This window comes from Helobdella robusta (genome assembly GCF_000326865.2).
Source record: "Helobdella robusta unplaced genomic scaffold HELROscaffold_2, whole genome shotgun sequence".
Taxonomy (NCBI): domain Eukaryota; kingdom Metazoa; phylum Annelida; class Clitellata; order Rhynchobdellida; family Glossiphoniidae; genus Helobdella; species Helobdella robusta.
Genome location: NW_008704083.1, coordinates 3,920,892 through 3,935,853, shown reverse-complemented (window position 1 = coordinate 3,935,853; position 14,962 = coordinate 3,920,892). Strand labels below are relative to the sequence as shown.

Genomic DNA, 14,962 nt, shown 5'->3' with positions numbered 1-14,962 from the left:
CGCCGAACATGCTTTGATTTCATCAATAATTGCATTTCTGACAGATATATTGTTATAACCGTGCTACCGAACGCACTAGATTCTAGCGTATTCTGGAATGTTCTAGTGACTGGAGCATTCTTGAGTATGCTAGAATCGGACCATCTGGAAGAATCTAGAAACGACGCTTGCGAAGAGTATATAAGCGCACGTCGCAGGAAGATTAGTGATATTCGTGATTAGTGATATTCGTGATTAATGATATTCGTGATTAGTGAAATTCGTGATTAGTGAAATTCGTGATTAGTGAAATTCGTGATTGCGATAGATTTTGAACGATTTAAAAGTTAATTGTTGCGTTAGTTTGAATTTACTGGAAATAAACGATTAGTTGATTTCTTCTGTAAATAAAGTTTAATAACTAATAATAGTTGATTTCTTCTGTAAATAAAGTTTAATAACTGTTTGGAATATTTTATTCAATCGAGGATTTGAACCCGTCGCATCGTAAATCGGTTACGACAGCGAGTATTATAACATTGGTGTCAGAAGTGGGATCTTCGACTAGTGAATTACTACTCATAGAAAAAGAACACGATGTCAAAACTGTGTGGTTTGAACGTAGTTCAGCTACGAGAAGAACTACAGAAACGAAGCCTTGTCAAAAGTGGCAACAAAGAAGTACTAGTAGCACGTCTGAGAGAAGCTCTCATTGACGAAGGTAAGAACCCAGACGAATTCAAGTTTGATGGTGATGACGAAGACAATGAAATTAGCACAGGCACGTTTACAACCGCTAAAATGATGGAACTTCTACTTAGTATGTCAACTGAAATGAAACAGATCAAAGAACAGTCCGAACTACAGTCCGAACGACAGACAGAAGAGTTAAAACAACAGACAAAGGAGTTAAAACAGATCAAAGAACAGTCCGAACGACAGTCCGAACGACAGACAGAAGAGTTAAAACAACAGATCAAGGAACAATCCGAACGACAGACAGAGGAGTTAAAACAGATCAAGGACCTGCTAAAACACGTAAAATTGGAAGTGGCAGAACAGATTGAAGAACAGTCAACAAGAATAGAAATGATCGAGCAGAAACTTGATCGTCAGACCGTTGAGGTAGATCACAAGATAGACAAATTGAAGCGAGAATTGGAGCAATCCAAAAAAATGGCCATGCCGTTAGATCACGCATCCGGAAGAACTTTGAAGGTACCAGCATTTGAAGGAGAGATGTCTTGGAACGTTTATAAAACCCAGTTCGAAGCAGCGGCAACTAGTAACTGTTGGAACGGAAAAGAACGAGCAACAGCACTGATACTGGCCCTGCGAGGTTCAGCAGCAGAGGTTCTTCAGACGATTCCTGCGTGAACCACTTCAACTATGAAGTTCTGGTTAGCGCGTTGGATTTACGTTATGGTGAAGAACACATGAAACAGATTTATCGGTCTCAGCTTAGAAACAGCTGGTGAATCCATTCAGCAGCTGGCACAAGATATCGAACGGTTGACATTGCTGTCGTATCCGACATCAGACCCCGAGCATAGAGACGAAACTGCCCTGGATACGTTTATCAAAGCCCTTCGTGATTCGGAACTCAAACAATCCCTTCTCTTGTCAGATAAACGAAAACTCAAGGATGCCGTTGCGCACAGTCTCACTTTTGAATCGGCAAAGCAAGCATCAAAAAGTGACGTACGTCTACGCCAAGTACATGAAGAATGCCCTTGCCAGAAGGTGTTTGTGAAACGCGAACCTCAACAGCATGGTGTACCCCAATGCTGGATTTGTGGTGAAAAAGGCCATCTACGTCGTGATTGTAAACACTGCCTAAAAGATAACTACTGCCGAAATTGCGCGACAAGATGGCGCAAAAAGAAGAGAAGATGATCCTGTATCACGATCGGCCCCTTTTAACGAAGGGGCGGGAGAACTAATAAAAGCCAACTTTGTGGGGCAGAGGTTGGCTAGTAGAATTGACGCCCCCAGCACCGTAATTAACGTTTCCAGACTACATCGAAATCGAAACGACCTATGGCTGAACGGAAAAGTTGATCAACGAGAATGTGTAATTACTGTCGACACCGGAGCAACAAAATCGATTTTAACATCTGATTTGGTACCCAATCTGAAGAAAGAGACTTCTAACAAATACATCCTTCGAACAGCTACCGGAGGAACAGCTTCAGTCTATGGAAAGATTCTCCGTACTGTTCAGCTAGGCGACTTGTTATTCAAAGGTTCATTCTTAGTCGCGGATATCATCGACGAATGCATAATAGGTGTCGACTTTCTGACAAAATATGGGTTCAAAATTGACTTAGAAAAACGCATTCTTAGATGGAGAAATACAGAAGTGATAATGGGGGATAGCGACGAAAAATGCATTCGAGTGACAGTCGATTGTGACATAGAACTACCTCAATCATCTGAAAACATCGTATGGCGCAAGTTGAATTGCGATCCAAGGGGCCACCAGTTCTATTTGATGGAGCCAACCTCAAAGACAAATGTACAGAACGCGGTCATTGGAAAATGCCTGGTAGAAGCGAACAAAAATGGTCTTATTCCTGTCAGAATAATGAATACCGCTAAACACACTATTAGAATTAAAAAAGGCGAGGAAATAGGTAATTGCCAATCAATAAATTTGGTGAAATCATTAGATATGGAGCAACAAGAAAAGGTTCTACCAACTGACAAAAGTAGACTCAAAGAACTTACCAAAAATCTACTGGATGAACTCAATTTGTATCAAGAAGACCGTCTAAAAGCCGAGGCGTTGATTGCTAATTTTGCAGACGTGTTTTCAACCGGTGACAATGACCAAGGTAAAACAGCTCTGGTAACTCACCGAATTGATACTCAGGATTCGAAACCGATCCGACAAGTACCACGACGTCTTCCTCTAGCAAAACAAACAGAAGTAAACGAAATGATAACGACAATGCAGAATCAAGGCGTCATCGAACCGTCATCAAGTCCCTGGATTTCGCCAGTTGTTTTGGTAAAAAAGAAGGACGGCACTACCCGTTTTTGCGTTGATTTAATTTTATTTTGATTATAAGTAACAACGGAATCGGAGCCGTTTTGTCACAGCATATAGACGGAGAAGAAAAGGTTCTAGCGTATTATAGCAGAGGATTCACAAAGCCCGAACGAAACTATTGTGTGACCAGGAAGGAGTTACTAGCAATAGTCAATGCAACAAAACACTTCCACAAGTACCTTTATAGACAGAAATTTCTTCTCCGAACTAATCATGCAGCGTTAAGATGGCTCCTCAACTTCAAGGATCTTAAAGGACAGATGGCCCGTTTACAAATGTACGACTTCGAGATCGTGCACCGCAAAGGAACAACTCATAGTAATGCTGATGCTCTCTCACGTCAACCATGTTTACCAGGATGCAAATATTGCTGTCGTCACGAGGAGAAGATACAATCGGAAGACATAAGAGCAACATTAATATCAGCGGATGACGGTTGGACACCGACGGATCTTGCGACGGATCATGGTCCTCATCCGCAAACGACAGTTTGCGGATGAGGACCTACAACATCTGATCACATGGAAGAAGGAGGGCAAGCGACCGGACTGGCAAAGCATCTCAGAATATAGTGCCGTGTTAAAGGGTTATTGGGCTCAGTGGGACTCTTTGTATTTGGAAGGGGATTTGCTGAAACGAAAATGGGAATCAGCTGATGGATCAAAACACCGCATGCAAGTTGTAATACCAAGAAGTAGAACGACCGAAATCCTTGATGAAATGCATGGCGGCCCTTCTGGGGGACATTTAGGAATGAACAAGACCCTTGACAAAATACGAGAAGGATTCTACTGGCTTCACGTTAGAGAAGATGTAGAAAGCTAGTGTCGAAAATGTAACACATGCGCTTCAGTCAAAGGACCCAAAAGAAGGCTAAAAGGAGCAATGCAAATCTACAATGTTGGTGTCCCTTTTGAACGGATTGCTATAGATATTGCTAGACCCTTTCCGGTATCAGATTATGGAAACCGTTACATTCTGGTAGTAGCGGACTATTTCAGCAAATGGCCTGAGGTGTTTCCAATACCCAACCAAGAAGCATGTACCGTCGCTGAGGAAATTGTACTCAATTGGATTAGTCGATATGGTGTCCTATTGGAACTCCACTCAGATTAAGGTCGAAATTTTGAGTCACAACTGTTTGGTGAAATGTGCAAGCTGCTGGGTATAAACAAAACTCGAACGACACCTCTTCACCCACAGTCTGACGGTATGGTGGAACTATTTAACCAAACCCTGATTGAACATCTGGCTAAAGTAGTCGACGAAAATCAACGGGATTGGGATCGTCATATACCATTGTTTCTTATGGCATACCGGAGTGCTATCCACACAACTACTGGAGAAACGCCATCAAAAGTTCTGTTTGGGACTACCTTAAGAACTCCAGCTGATGTGAAATATGGCGTACCACCTGAACCACACCAACCATTAACAGAATACGTGGATAATCTTCGACAGCGATTAAACCATATCCACCGTTATGTGCGCCTTAAAATTATGAAAAACACGGAGGCGGCCAAAACCAGATATGACTTGAAAGGAAGCAGTGGCGGTTTTGCTGTCGACGAGTTAGTTTGGCTGTACAACCCACAGCGAAAGAAGGACGTTCTCCAAAGCTCCAGCGAGGGTGGGAAGGACCTTATCAAGTCATTACCCACTTGAATGACGTCGTCTACCGTATTCAGGAATATCGGAAGCCGAGAGCAAGAATGAAGATCGTTCATTTGGATAGACTGGCTCCGTACCATGCGGACACCGGAACGAAAGCTGTTCGGTAATGTTATAACCGTGCTACCGAACGCACTAGATTCTAGCGTATTCTGGAATGTTCTAGTGACTGGAGCATTCTTGAGTATGCTAGAATCGGACCATCTGGAAGAATCTAGAAACGACGCTTGCGAAGAGTATATAAGCGCACGTCGCAGGAAGATTAGTGATATTCGTGATTAGTGATATTCGTGATTAGTGAAATTCGTGATTAGTGAAATTCGTGATTAGTGAAATTCGTGATTAGTAAAATTCGTGATTAGTGATATTCGTGATTAGTGAAATTCGTGATTTTGTGAATAGCGATTCGGTGAATTATTTAAAGCGATATTTGATTTGTTTGTTGACGTTGTCATAGCGATAGATTTTGAACGATTTAAAAGTTAATTGTTGCGTTAGTTTGAATTTACTGGAAATAAACGATTAGTTGATTTCTTCTGTAAATAAAGTTTAATAACTGTTTGGAATATTTTATTCAATCGAGGATTTGAACCCGTCGCATCGTAAATCGGTTACGACAGCGAGTATTATAACAATATAAATATATACTCCGCTTTTCGATTTTATATATAACATATATATGTTGTATGTGTGTGTGTTGTTTGTACGGCTAGACAATAATATTTGTTTTACTGTTGTGTGTGTTTGGGCAAATCTCATGCGTACGAATTGAATTACACGGCATGAAAAGCAATTTGTAAAAGTATACAATGTCGAGCGCTTGTAAGCCTGTTTTGATGTCCTGCCATCGCAAAGTTAATAACTCTGAATGAATGCTTGGTCATTTTTCAACCAGGCGCTTGTCTGTTATCCAATGTGAAGCCAAAACTCCTGTAACGAGATTAATGAAGATTGTTTCGTTTATTTCGTAAAACTTAAAATAGCAACAATTCTGTGCTCTAAGCACGCAAAACAGCATGGACACGGAAAGAGAATTCAAATTATAAATATGACTTTTGAAATGTATAATACTAGACTTCGAATAAAAAATTAAAAACTTCAATAAATGAAACTCAATGCAAACAAATACCAAATGTAAGAAGCCGAAATGGAAACAACGAATTAAAATTGAGAAACAACTCATCCAACAATGAATATACGATGAATTCAGATAAATAAAATATAAATGAAAAATTATAAAATTGTAACAAATTCATACTACTCAAAAAAAAAAAACAAAATATAAATGAAAAAAGCACCGATGATGCCAAACAGTGCGCGTTTTACCTGGCGAAAAAAGGCGGCATCGCCATAAAATGTAGCCTTCCCAAAAATACGTTGATGTCTGTGTGCGATTAATTTTGGTGAAAATGTGAAAGCACAAAAGTGACTAGAATGTATGAAAAGATTTCAATTTATAACACGAGAAAATGCACTAAACATTGCCAATAACCGTATATAAATAAATGTATTAATTATAAAAATTGGGAATATGTACTGTACATGCTGGAAAAATTGCGGCTATCCTCGATGAACTTCCTCGCGAAACTTTTAAAATATTTAAATAATGATACCAAAGTAGCATTGTGAGTCTGACAAACAGGCTAAAACTTGTCTTTTGAAAGTAACAACAGGCAAATTGATGTTAGGTCGCATCAATTTAAACGTGAAAGATAACTGAAACACAACCGTTCATCCAGTGAGAAAATGTATGGAGAATGAAAAATTACATATGCACAAATAAATAGACGATAAAGATTATATATAACAATTATTTTATATTATTTTATAACTTACAGCCACCACAAATGCAAAAAAAATATTTAAAAGGTTATACTGCAAGAGTTGACAGAATATGCGCAAACTTTGTGTTTATATTGGGTAGAAGTTTACATAAGTAAAACAACATTCAAATTAATATATAGCTGGTTATTCAAGTTAATTGAAAAACTGATAACGTTTATGAAAAAATATTTTAAAGAATATTACAGTGATATAATGTAAGATATTTTGCACTTTGTAAACGAGCAGTTATGCATTTGCAAACAAACTTCATATATTTATTTCTTTGTCCCATTTTTAAATAAGCAACAAGCACTTAACTATGAAAAAATGAAAAAAATTACAACTAAAAAAAATGAAAAAAAAACTAAAACCACACAAAGATAAACCGCCTCAAAATCATCTTAACCATCATCTTAACCATCATCTTCGTCAATATTCCTCATTCACCCTGGCCAGCATAAAACTTTGAACCTACTGATCCTGATATCCAACAACCATCCAAACGTCATCAACTCCATCATAAAAAACAACAACAAATAAAAATGATATCACAAAAATAAAACAAATATTAAATACTGAACAACGCAACTTGCGTGGCACAATCATTTAATCAAAGTTGAATAATGATAGCTTATAAACTATAATGAATATGTTAATTTTACTTGCAAATCAAATAATTGTTTTTCAACCAGGGGCATATCTATGGTTTATTATAACACTGTAACGTGTAAATGACAATGACTATAACTGTCATTACAAGAGCAACAACAATGTTCATTTTTATTCTCATAAATCCGTTGTCATCCGTTATATCACGTCATCACAATGTTTAACAACTAACTACTCATTCTCACTACCAAGCTTTATCAACTTCTTTCCTTACCACCACCATCACCATCTTCACTGCCACCATCTTAACCATCACTATCTTCACCGTCACCATCTTCAAACTTCAGACTGGATCACCTTTGGCTCCAGGCATCTTGACTTGAACTGAAATCTTCAGAGTAAAATACATTCGCTCACTGATTATGATGTAACTTTAACAAATTATCAAATTTACAAAAAATTTAAATTAAAAAATATGTCAAAAACACATTAATGCGTCCATTTTTATTGGTCCTGAAAAAAGAACACAATCATGAAAATAGTTAGACTGAAGGTTAGTTGCTAAAAGAAAATTGTTAACAAAATTAAATGATTAAATGCCTACCATTGATTGATTGATCATCTGTTTGATGGGATCTAAGACATCAGCTTTGGCATTGGTAACATAATCATTATCCTCATTTTCATAAAACACGTCGTTGTTATTGTTGTTGTTGTAATTGTTGCAACTATCCAAGCTGATATTGTTGTTGTTGTTGTAGAGGTCATGTATGTTTGTGATCGAATTGCCCGCCTGCAGGCTGTAGTTATTTTTGTTGCTGTTGTTGTTGCCTTCAAATGTGTACTTCAAGGGACTGGTGCTGTTGACGATGTTGCTGGTAGTGTTGCTGACATCGTTATTGATGCTGCTACTGTTGTTGATGTTTTGATTGTTGTGCACTGTGTTGAAGACTGAATTGGAGAAGAGAGCTTCTTCGAGGTTGATGTCATTGCCAACAGTCGACGCCATGAAATCGTAGTCTGAATCTTCGTCATCTTTCAAACCATCCACCAAGCCGATCTATAAAAATGTTACGACGCAATAATTGAAATGTAACAGATGAATGCATCCCCGTAGAAAGTAACACCACACAGCTCGTACCTGTTGCTTTTGTTGCTCGGTAGTCAGCAGCAGAGAAAGTGGGAGGCAACATTTGGGCAGGGTGTCTGTGAGAGGCGGGCGTGAATGAGTTAGAAGGGGTTTCAAAAACCTGGTTAGTGTGCGATGTGATGAATCAACCACAGCCATCAAAAACTTATGATTGTTAAAAATAATAAGCTTCATCGAATGTAATAGTATTCGGCTGGCCAAAACGAACATCATAGAAATGCTCACCTGCTGTCAAACATGTACCACAGCCTGAAGAAGCCATACCTGTTAATCAGTGATCTGGAAGATGATTGGTCCATGACATACCTCTGAGGACTCTAACAACAATTATTCTTTCAAAGTTTTGTAATTTTTTTTTTGAAAATTTAATCATTATTACTTTTCTGGCAGTTTTTGATATAAATAAGCTGAATAAGCTGAAATAGCCCAACAAGCAAGCACACCACACCAATTAATAGAACCGAAGGAACAGACAAAAGGGACCAACAGAGTGGAGTGTTTCAAATCCTTGAGTTTCTCCATGTTCGGGTAGTCCGACTTTGATCTTGAGCCAGGAGAGCATTTGAGTCGTGAATCCACCAGAGAGGATGATGGTGGACATGACGATGACCAAGGTGGTTGTGAAGATGGTGCACTCCTCCTTCGTGCTGGTGCCTCGTATGGACAGAGCAAATGCCATTGCCCCTCTTAGACCTGGGCAAGTTCATTTTCAGAAACAAATAAAAATAATAATAATTATAAATACAATAATGTCATTTTAAAAGCGCCATGGCAAGTGACTGGGGTGCATTATCATTATTACAACAAACAGTGCATGTAACTACACGTGAACCAAGGCATCACACACTTTTGCATGTAGCAGGAGGGGATCTCTTTACATTCGAACCCGGTCACTGCAACAACAATGCCAGGCACCTAATCATAACTAGCTAACAAACAAACGAACAAGCGAACGAACGAACATTTTAGTTTATTGTAAATGTGGCAAAAAGATAAAATTTGTCAGTTTCAAATAGAAGTTGTGATTGATTGTTATAGCTACCGCAATATAGTGAATGACAAAACAACATCAAAACGCCACAACTCACTACAACAACATCATCACATGGAAATATTCATGCAGAACCAACCACTGAACATCATGAAATGTTGAAAGTTTGCAGGAATTTTGGGCGTCCTCCCGATATTTAAGAGAAGAGAGAGTGGGTAGATGTTAAGAGCTCGAGCTATTATTATTGCAAACTGTAGTCGATTGTTGTTAGTTTAAAGAAAAATACATTTGTTTTAGATTAAAACAGAAATAAACAGTCCCCATAAACTTCTATGAGAAAATAAGAAATTTATGGCCATTTATGACTTGTTATCATACGCTTTATGAACATTTAAGAAATCATCATCATCGTGTTGAAAGTGAAAAAGATACAAATGCCATGAAGATGAAAGGAATGTTCCAAATGTGTTTCTTGAAAGTGAAAGTTGACACGCCAATGTAGACAAAGACAAAATTCTCAGCCAGGAAGTTCAGTAGTTCAAAAACCTGCGTGCCATCAAATAGGATGCATCATTAATGACGCAATGTTATGTTCACAATCAAAATGAATGCAAGCGAGAGAAAAAAGACGAACCTGTTTAGTTCGAGCCTTGGATTCTGTCGACATGTTGCTGTATGTGTAGTGGGCTTGACAGATGCCACAAAATAACAATGCCACTATTCCTATTGAATTATTGTTTTGATCTATGAGAATTATTTAAATCACTGGCTATTCACCTCAAATTAGTGAACATAAACACATTAAAATTTTATTTAAAAATGATCAATATTAAAAGGTAAATATAATATTCAGCATTCGAACATGGTCCAGGTGATAATTCTTTTCTTCTCATCAACATCAAGCATCTCATAAGTTGTTTCTAGTTATAATATTTTCTGCAAAACTATTCAAATTTGTAAAACAGCAGATTTTTTTTAATTTTCCAGCTTTTCATTCAAACCACCACACCTAATAAATGTTCAGGTACTTTTTCCAACAAAAATTCACCCTCTTTTCATTGAAGTACCAAAGTAAGGCCCAATTCTGCTTACCAAATGTAGGCAGATGCAAATAAAATGTGAGAGCAAATAATTTCCATTGTGTTTATTAAATGTTATTACAGCATTCCTTCTTGAGTTTAAGATCTTGAATAGAATCTGACCGTCCAATCAAAAAACAAAGCCAGGTCCATTGATTAAACAGGACACCAGTTTTTAAGAGAGCAAGGAGGATGGCCAGCCATCAAACAAAAAAAATAACTTATACCTGTCTAGCTCCAGATGTCTAGCTTTTAATCTAGTATAGATCATTAAATGAAATGAAGGTATGACCAATGATGATGATGACAAAAATAATGATGATTCAGAAATGGAAGCATTAATATTTTCCAACCTGTCATTTGAGCAGCTTCTGCGGCTAAAAATGTGCAGTAACTCATGAGAACGAACAAGGAACTTTCCAACAGTGGGTGGTCTTTGATGTGAGTGAACTTGGTCATCTTGGTGCAGGTTTGGCCAAATTAATGGTAGATATTATTAAATGTAGTTTTAGTTAAGTTACTAAAAAATTTTCTCATTAAAAAGTTCTCTGTCTAAGCATTAAAAATCATAAATTTGTGGTCTTGCGCATTACCAAAATCATAATAAATAAAAATGAGAAAGTTAGAAGAAATAAAAAATTTATTAAAAGGTTAAATTATAAATGGGAAAATAATGCCAGATGCATACCAAAGCAGTTACAAAACCCATTGCAATACCAAGTGCAAATGCTCCAAAGAATACAATAATAAAGTTTCCAACAGATCGAACTACTGCCAAGCCATCAAATCCAGACTTGTCACTCTTGTACATGTTGACTGTGCTGGTGACATGGTGACAAAATTTGATAGTTATTTAGAAAACAAAGTTTTTATATAAATAGTTTTGTTTGATTTTGCAGTAAAAAATTATAAATTAAAAAAAGATCATAAACGGAGGAGTTGCATTGAAGAGAGGAAACATTTGAAACTGACCTAACAAGCACAATGGCAACTGCATCATTCAAGACACTCTCCCCGAACACAAGTGCATAGAGGTCAACGTCAACATTCAGGTCATTGAAGATCGTTAAGACTGACACTAGTATGAGAAATTTACTAAGAATCAACAACAACATTAACAACAGCAGCAGCAACAACAACAACAATAATAATAATGATAATAACATTGCACAATTCACACCTGGATCAGTGGCTGATATAAGTGATCCAAACTTGAGGCAATCTCCAAACAACCAGAATGCTCCAGTCAAGTACATGAACAGGAACATGATTACACTATATGTTGGCGAGAACATCAGATGAACATAATCGCATGTTACATGTTTACTGTAAAATGTACTGTACACTTATTAACATAAAAGGCATAAACAAAGAGAACAGAAAAACTTTTGGAAATAATATTCCAAACAGAAGTAGATGGTAGATTGGATTTCAGTAAATTTTAATATTAAAATTTTTATGACTGACAAATATCTAGTGTTGGATTTCCCATAGATCAGATAACACTGCCTTGGCTAAACTATTGCTCTTAGCAATGAATTCTTCAAAATAGATGACACTTTCATTGAATTTACCAAACATTTCCACTCTACATATTAACAACATGTTTCATCATGTAATAAACAGCACAAAAATAATCAAATTCCATTCCAGCTACTGCATACGTTATACACACATTGCACATATACAATGTACTGATTACAAATTTAAACAGTTTCTACATAGTTCTTCATTCTATGCCCTAATTATTTTTAAATATCATGTTAACATCTTCTACTTAAAGAGAAAAATTTATGGAGTAATTCAACAAGTTAATTAGTGAGACAAAAGTAAAGTGAAAGCTTAATTAATGAATACAAAACGTCAGGTTACCCAGTCACGAATGAAGACACGAGTGTACCAACAAATGCAAACAGGGCAATCGTTCCAAAGTTTTTGAAAAAGTGCTTCTGTGGAATAGAAAAATTATTATTTGCTGGTTGTTTTACAGCTAATGCATTTGATGTAATGTCTATATCTGAGAATGAATAACGAATTATCCAAGTTCATCATTAAAATTTAATAAAACTGTTGTTATCCAAATTCATCAGGCAGATAAGGCCTTATTTCAATTTTTCATAAATCATCTTCAGTGTAGGTTTGGTTTATATAGTTTATTTAAACAAAGCAAAGTTCTTTAGCAAAGTTTATTAGTTGGTGTCGTATTCTTCATCTTTGTTGTTGTCATTCCTTTGTTCTTCATTGTTATTGAAGTTAGTATAAAGAAAATTCTAGAAAGGAAATTTGAAAGGACAAACTTTAAATTGATCAATACCAACAATTCGGTAGAATTCATACAATACTATATAAAATATGGTCTCCTCCCAACATACATACATAAATATACATATATATATATATAAATTTATATATACATAATAAAAATATACTTTAACATACATAATAAACTTTAATTGTGGTATTAAATATAAATAAACTAAAACAATGCTGTTTGTTTAAATGTATGCATATGAAAATGCATGCAGTAGGTTTTGCTGTGTGTGTATTTCAAAATGTAATGTCGAACAAACCTTTTTCATACTGTAGCCAGCATGAAATATAATGGGAGGTAGAAGTACATTGAAGAAGACTTCAGGATCAAAAGTTGCCTGTTACATACATTTTATATTTTTTATATTTTGTATAACCAAAAAAAAAAAAAAAAAAAAAAAAAACTATCAACTGACATAAGCCAAGCATAGAAAGAGTACTTTTAAAAGTTTATATTTGTATATGACGTCATCATCACTCTGATCATTATCATCGTTTTCACCATTACATGCATTTTCCTTATCATCACCATCATCTTTTTTCTCATCAACACTCTGATTATCCTCATCACCATCTTGATCATCATAATCATCCTCATCATCACCATCATTTTCATCACTATCATTATCATCTTGATAACCATCCCTATCATTCTGATGATGATCATCATCATCGTTTTTTAATACTATTTCACTTTTCATTACAACCTCTAAACAAATATAACATTCGAGTTAATCTTAAAACCAAGTTGCCTGAAAACAATAATCAGTAATAAAATAAAATGTATAATTTACTTTTTCATCCAAATCAATATGTCGGACTTCTTCTGGAAAAATGGCAGGCGTTACTGTGATGTCCTTGACTTGGTCAGGTGGTTCTGTTATGTTCATAAATGTAGCAATGCTGCTCGCAATTAAATAATTTGGTGATGTCTGGGGAGTTGTTACATTGTTAAACACTGCTGTGGACTCAACCTGTGGCATGCTTGGATGGGGAAACAACCGAGATGAACTGTACTTAATTATTGCTCCAACTATCAAACCTTTGAAAAAAATAATGATTTGATATGAATTATTATTATCATTTCAAAAATTATAATGATAATTATCAAATAAAAGTTGGTAAATATTGATCTTTGAATAAGTGTAGAAATAGACTGAAATTATCATATCCATATGATATGGAGATATGCCCATTGTATCCTTCTAATTATGAACTTTATTGTAACAAAAAATCAACAATGGGGTCACACATCCATTATATTTTATAATTTATACATAAGGTATATAAATTAACATATCAAATTTAGTTGCAGGTTTTTGTGTATGTTTACAAAATCTACATAAAATTATTAGATAAAGTATATAGTAGTTAAATTCCTATATATATCGAAATTCCCTGAATAAACTTTAAAGATAATTATTTTCATAATTTTTTTTGTTAGATTAAAAAAGCTTTCTTAAAAAATCAACTAAATAGCATTGATTTCTCATTAAATTTAATTTACACATATTAGGTTAGCAATAACTAGTGCAAACACCATTTTATTTTCATTATAAATTATGATCATAATATGATGAAATACAAATTATTTATTATTGTCAGTCTCTCAATGATGAAACAAGTTATAATTTATGATTCATAAAACTTCATGCTTTATTCAAAATATGCTTTTTTATTAAATACGGATTCGTTTTGTCTGTTTTAAAATTATTTAATACAAAAGTTTAGGTTTTATTTATTGATTGAGTCGGTAGGAAGTCCATCCGGTAACCTAGTTAATAAATTGAATATTAAAAAAGTTTTTCATATAATAAATACATTACTTATCTTACTCTTGTTAAACATTTATTTTAAAGAATTTTTATTCTTATTCAATATCTTTATTTTTTATTATGTCATTAAATTTAAAAATAAAAAGTTTTACAAGAAAAATGAAATTGGAAATTGCACAAAAAGCAGGTGATGAAGGATTGAACCATTTCTCCTTTACCATAAATAATGGATAGGCCAGTCTCGTGTACGAATCGAATGCGCACTCTCTTGAACAGCCAGACGGTCAAGATGGTCAAAATCAGGAGGCAGACGAATATCAACAAATTCAAACTGTCCACTTGATGACTACGTTCTGCGTTCTCCGACGCCTTCTCTTCAGGCCAAATTAACAATTTTGCAGTTGAAAACATTTTCAATAGATAAATTATATTTTAACTTTAAAATGACAATTTTTAAAACTTAAAAATTACTAAATTGAATTATAAATATGTAGTTGTGTAATATGAGATTAAGATATG

The 14,962-nt window shown here is 35.3% G+C and overlaps 3 protein-coding genes across 3 annotated transcripts in view; 2 read left to right on the top strand and 1 right to left on the bottom strand.

Moving 5' to 3' along the window:
- The window catches only part of HELRODRAFT_160315 (hypothetical protein), a gene marked incomplete at both ends in the record, with an annotated part of 909 nt that extends 687 nt beyond the window's left edge, over positions 1-222 (top strand). The window contains one exon of the mRNA XM_009017283.1: positions 45-222. Within this exon, the coding sequence (XP_009015531.1) occupies positions 45-222 (178 nt within the window). The remainder of the gene's footprint in view (positions 1-44) is intronic.
- A 354-nt stretch (positions 223-576) lies between these two features.
- HELRODRAFT_64199 (hypothetical protein) lies at positions 577-726 on the top strand (the record flags this gene model as incomplete). The annotated part of the gene is made up of 1 exon (XM_009017282.1): positions 577-726. A coding segment is annotated over one exon (150 nt), but the record flags the coding sequence as incomplete, so codon positions are not given.
- Positions 727-8,198: 7,472 nt separating this feature from the next.
- Positions 8,199-14,854, bottom strand: HELRODRAFT_64443 (hypothetical protein; the record flags this gene model as incomplete). Its single annotated transcript, XM_009017281.1, has 14 exons — positions 8,199-8,388; positions 8,514-8,603; positions 8,750-8,981; positions 9,419-9,530; positions 9,712-9,825; positions 9,914-10,002; positions 10,712-10,817; positions 11,047-11,151; positions 11,291-11,436; positions 11,539-11,633; positions 12,231-12,307; positions 12,929-13,006; positions 13,517-13,710; positions 14,662-14,854. The coding sequence occupies 14 exons, from the start codon at positions 14,852-14,854 to the stop codon at positions 8,199-8,201; spliced, it is 1,821 nt and encodes a 606-aa protein (XP_009015529.1).
- Positions 14,855-14,962: the final 108 nt, after the last annotated feature.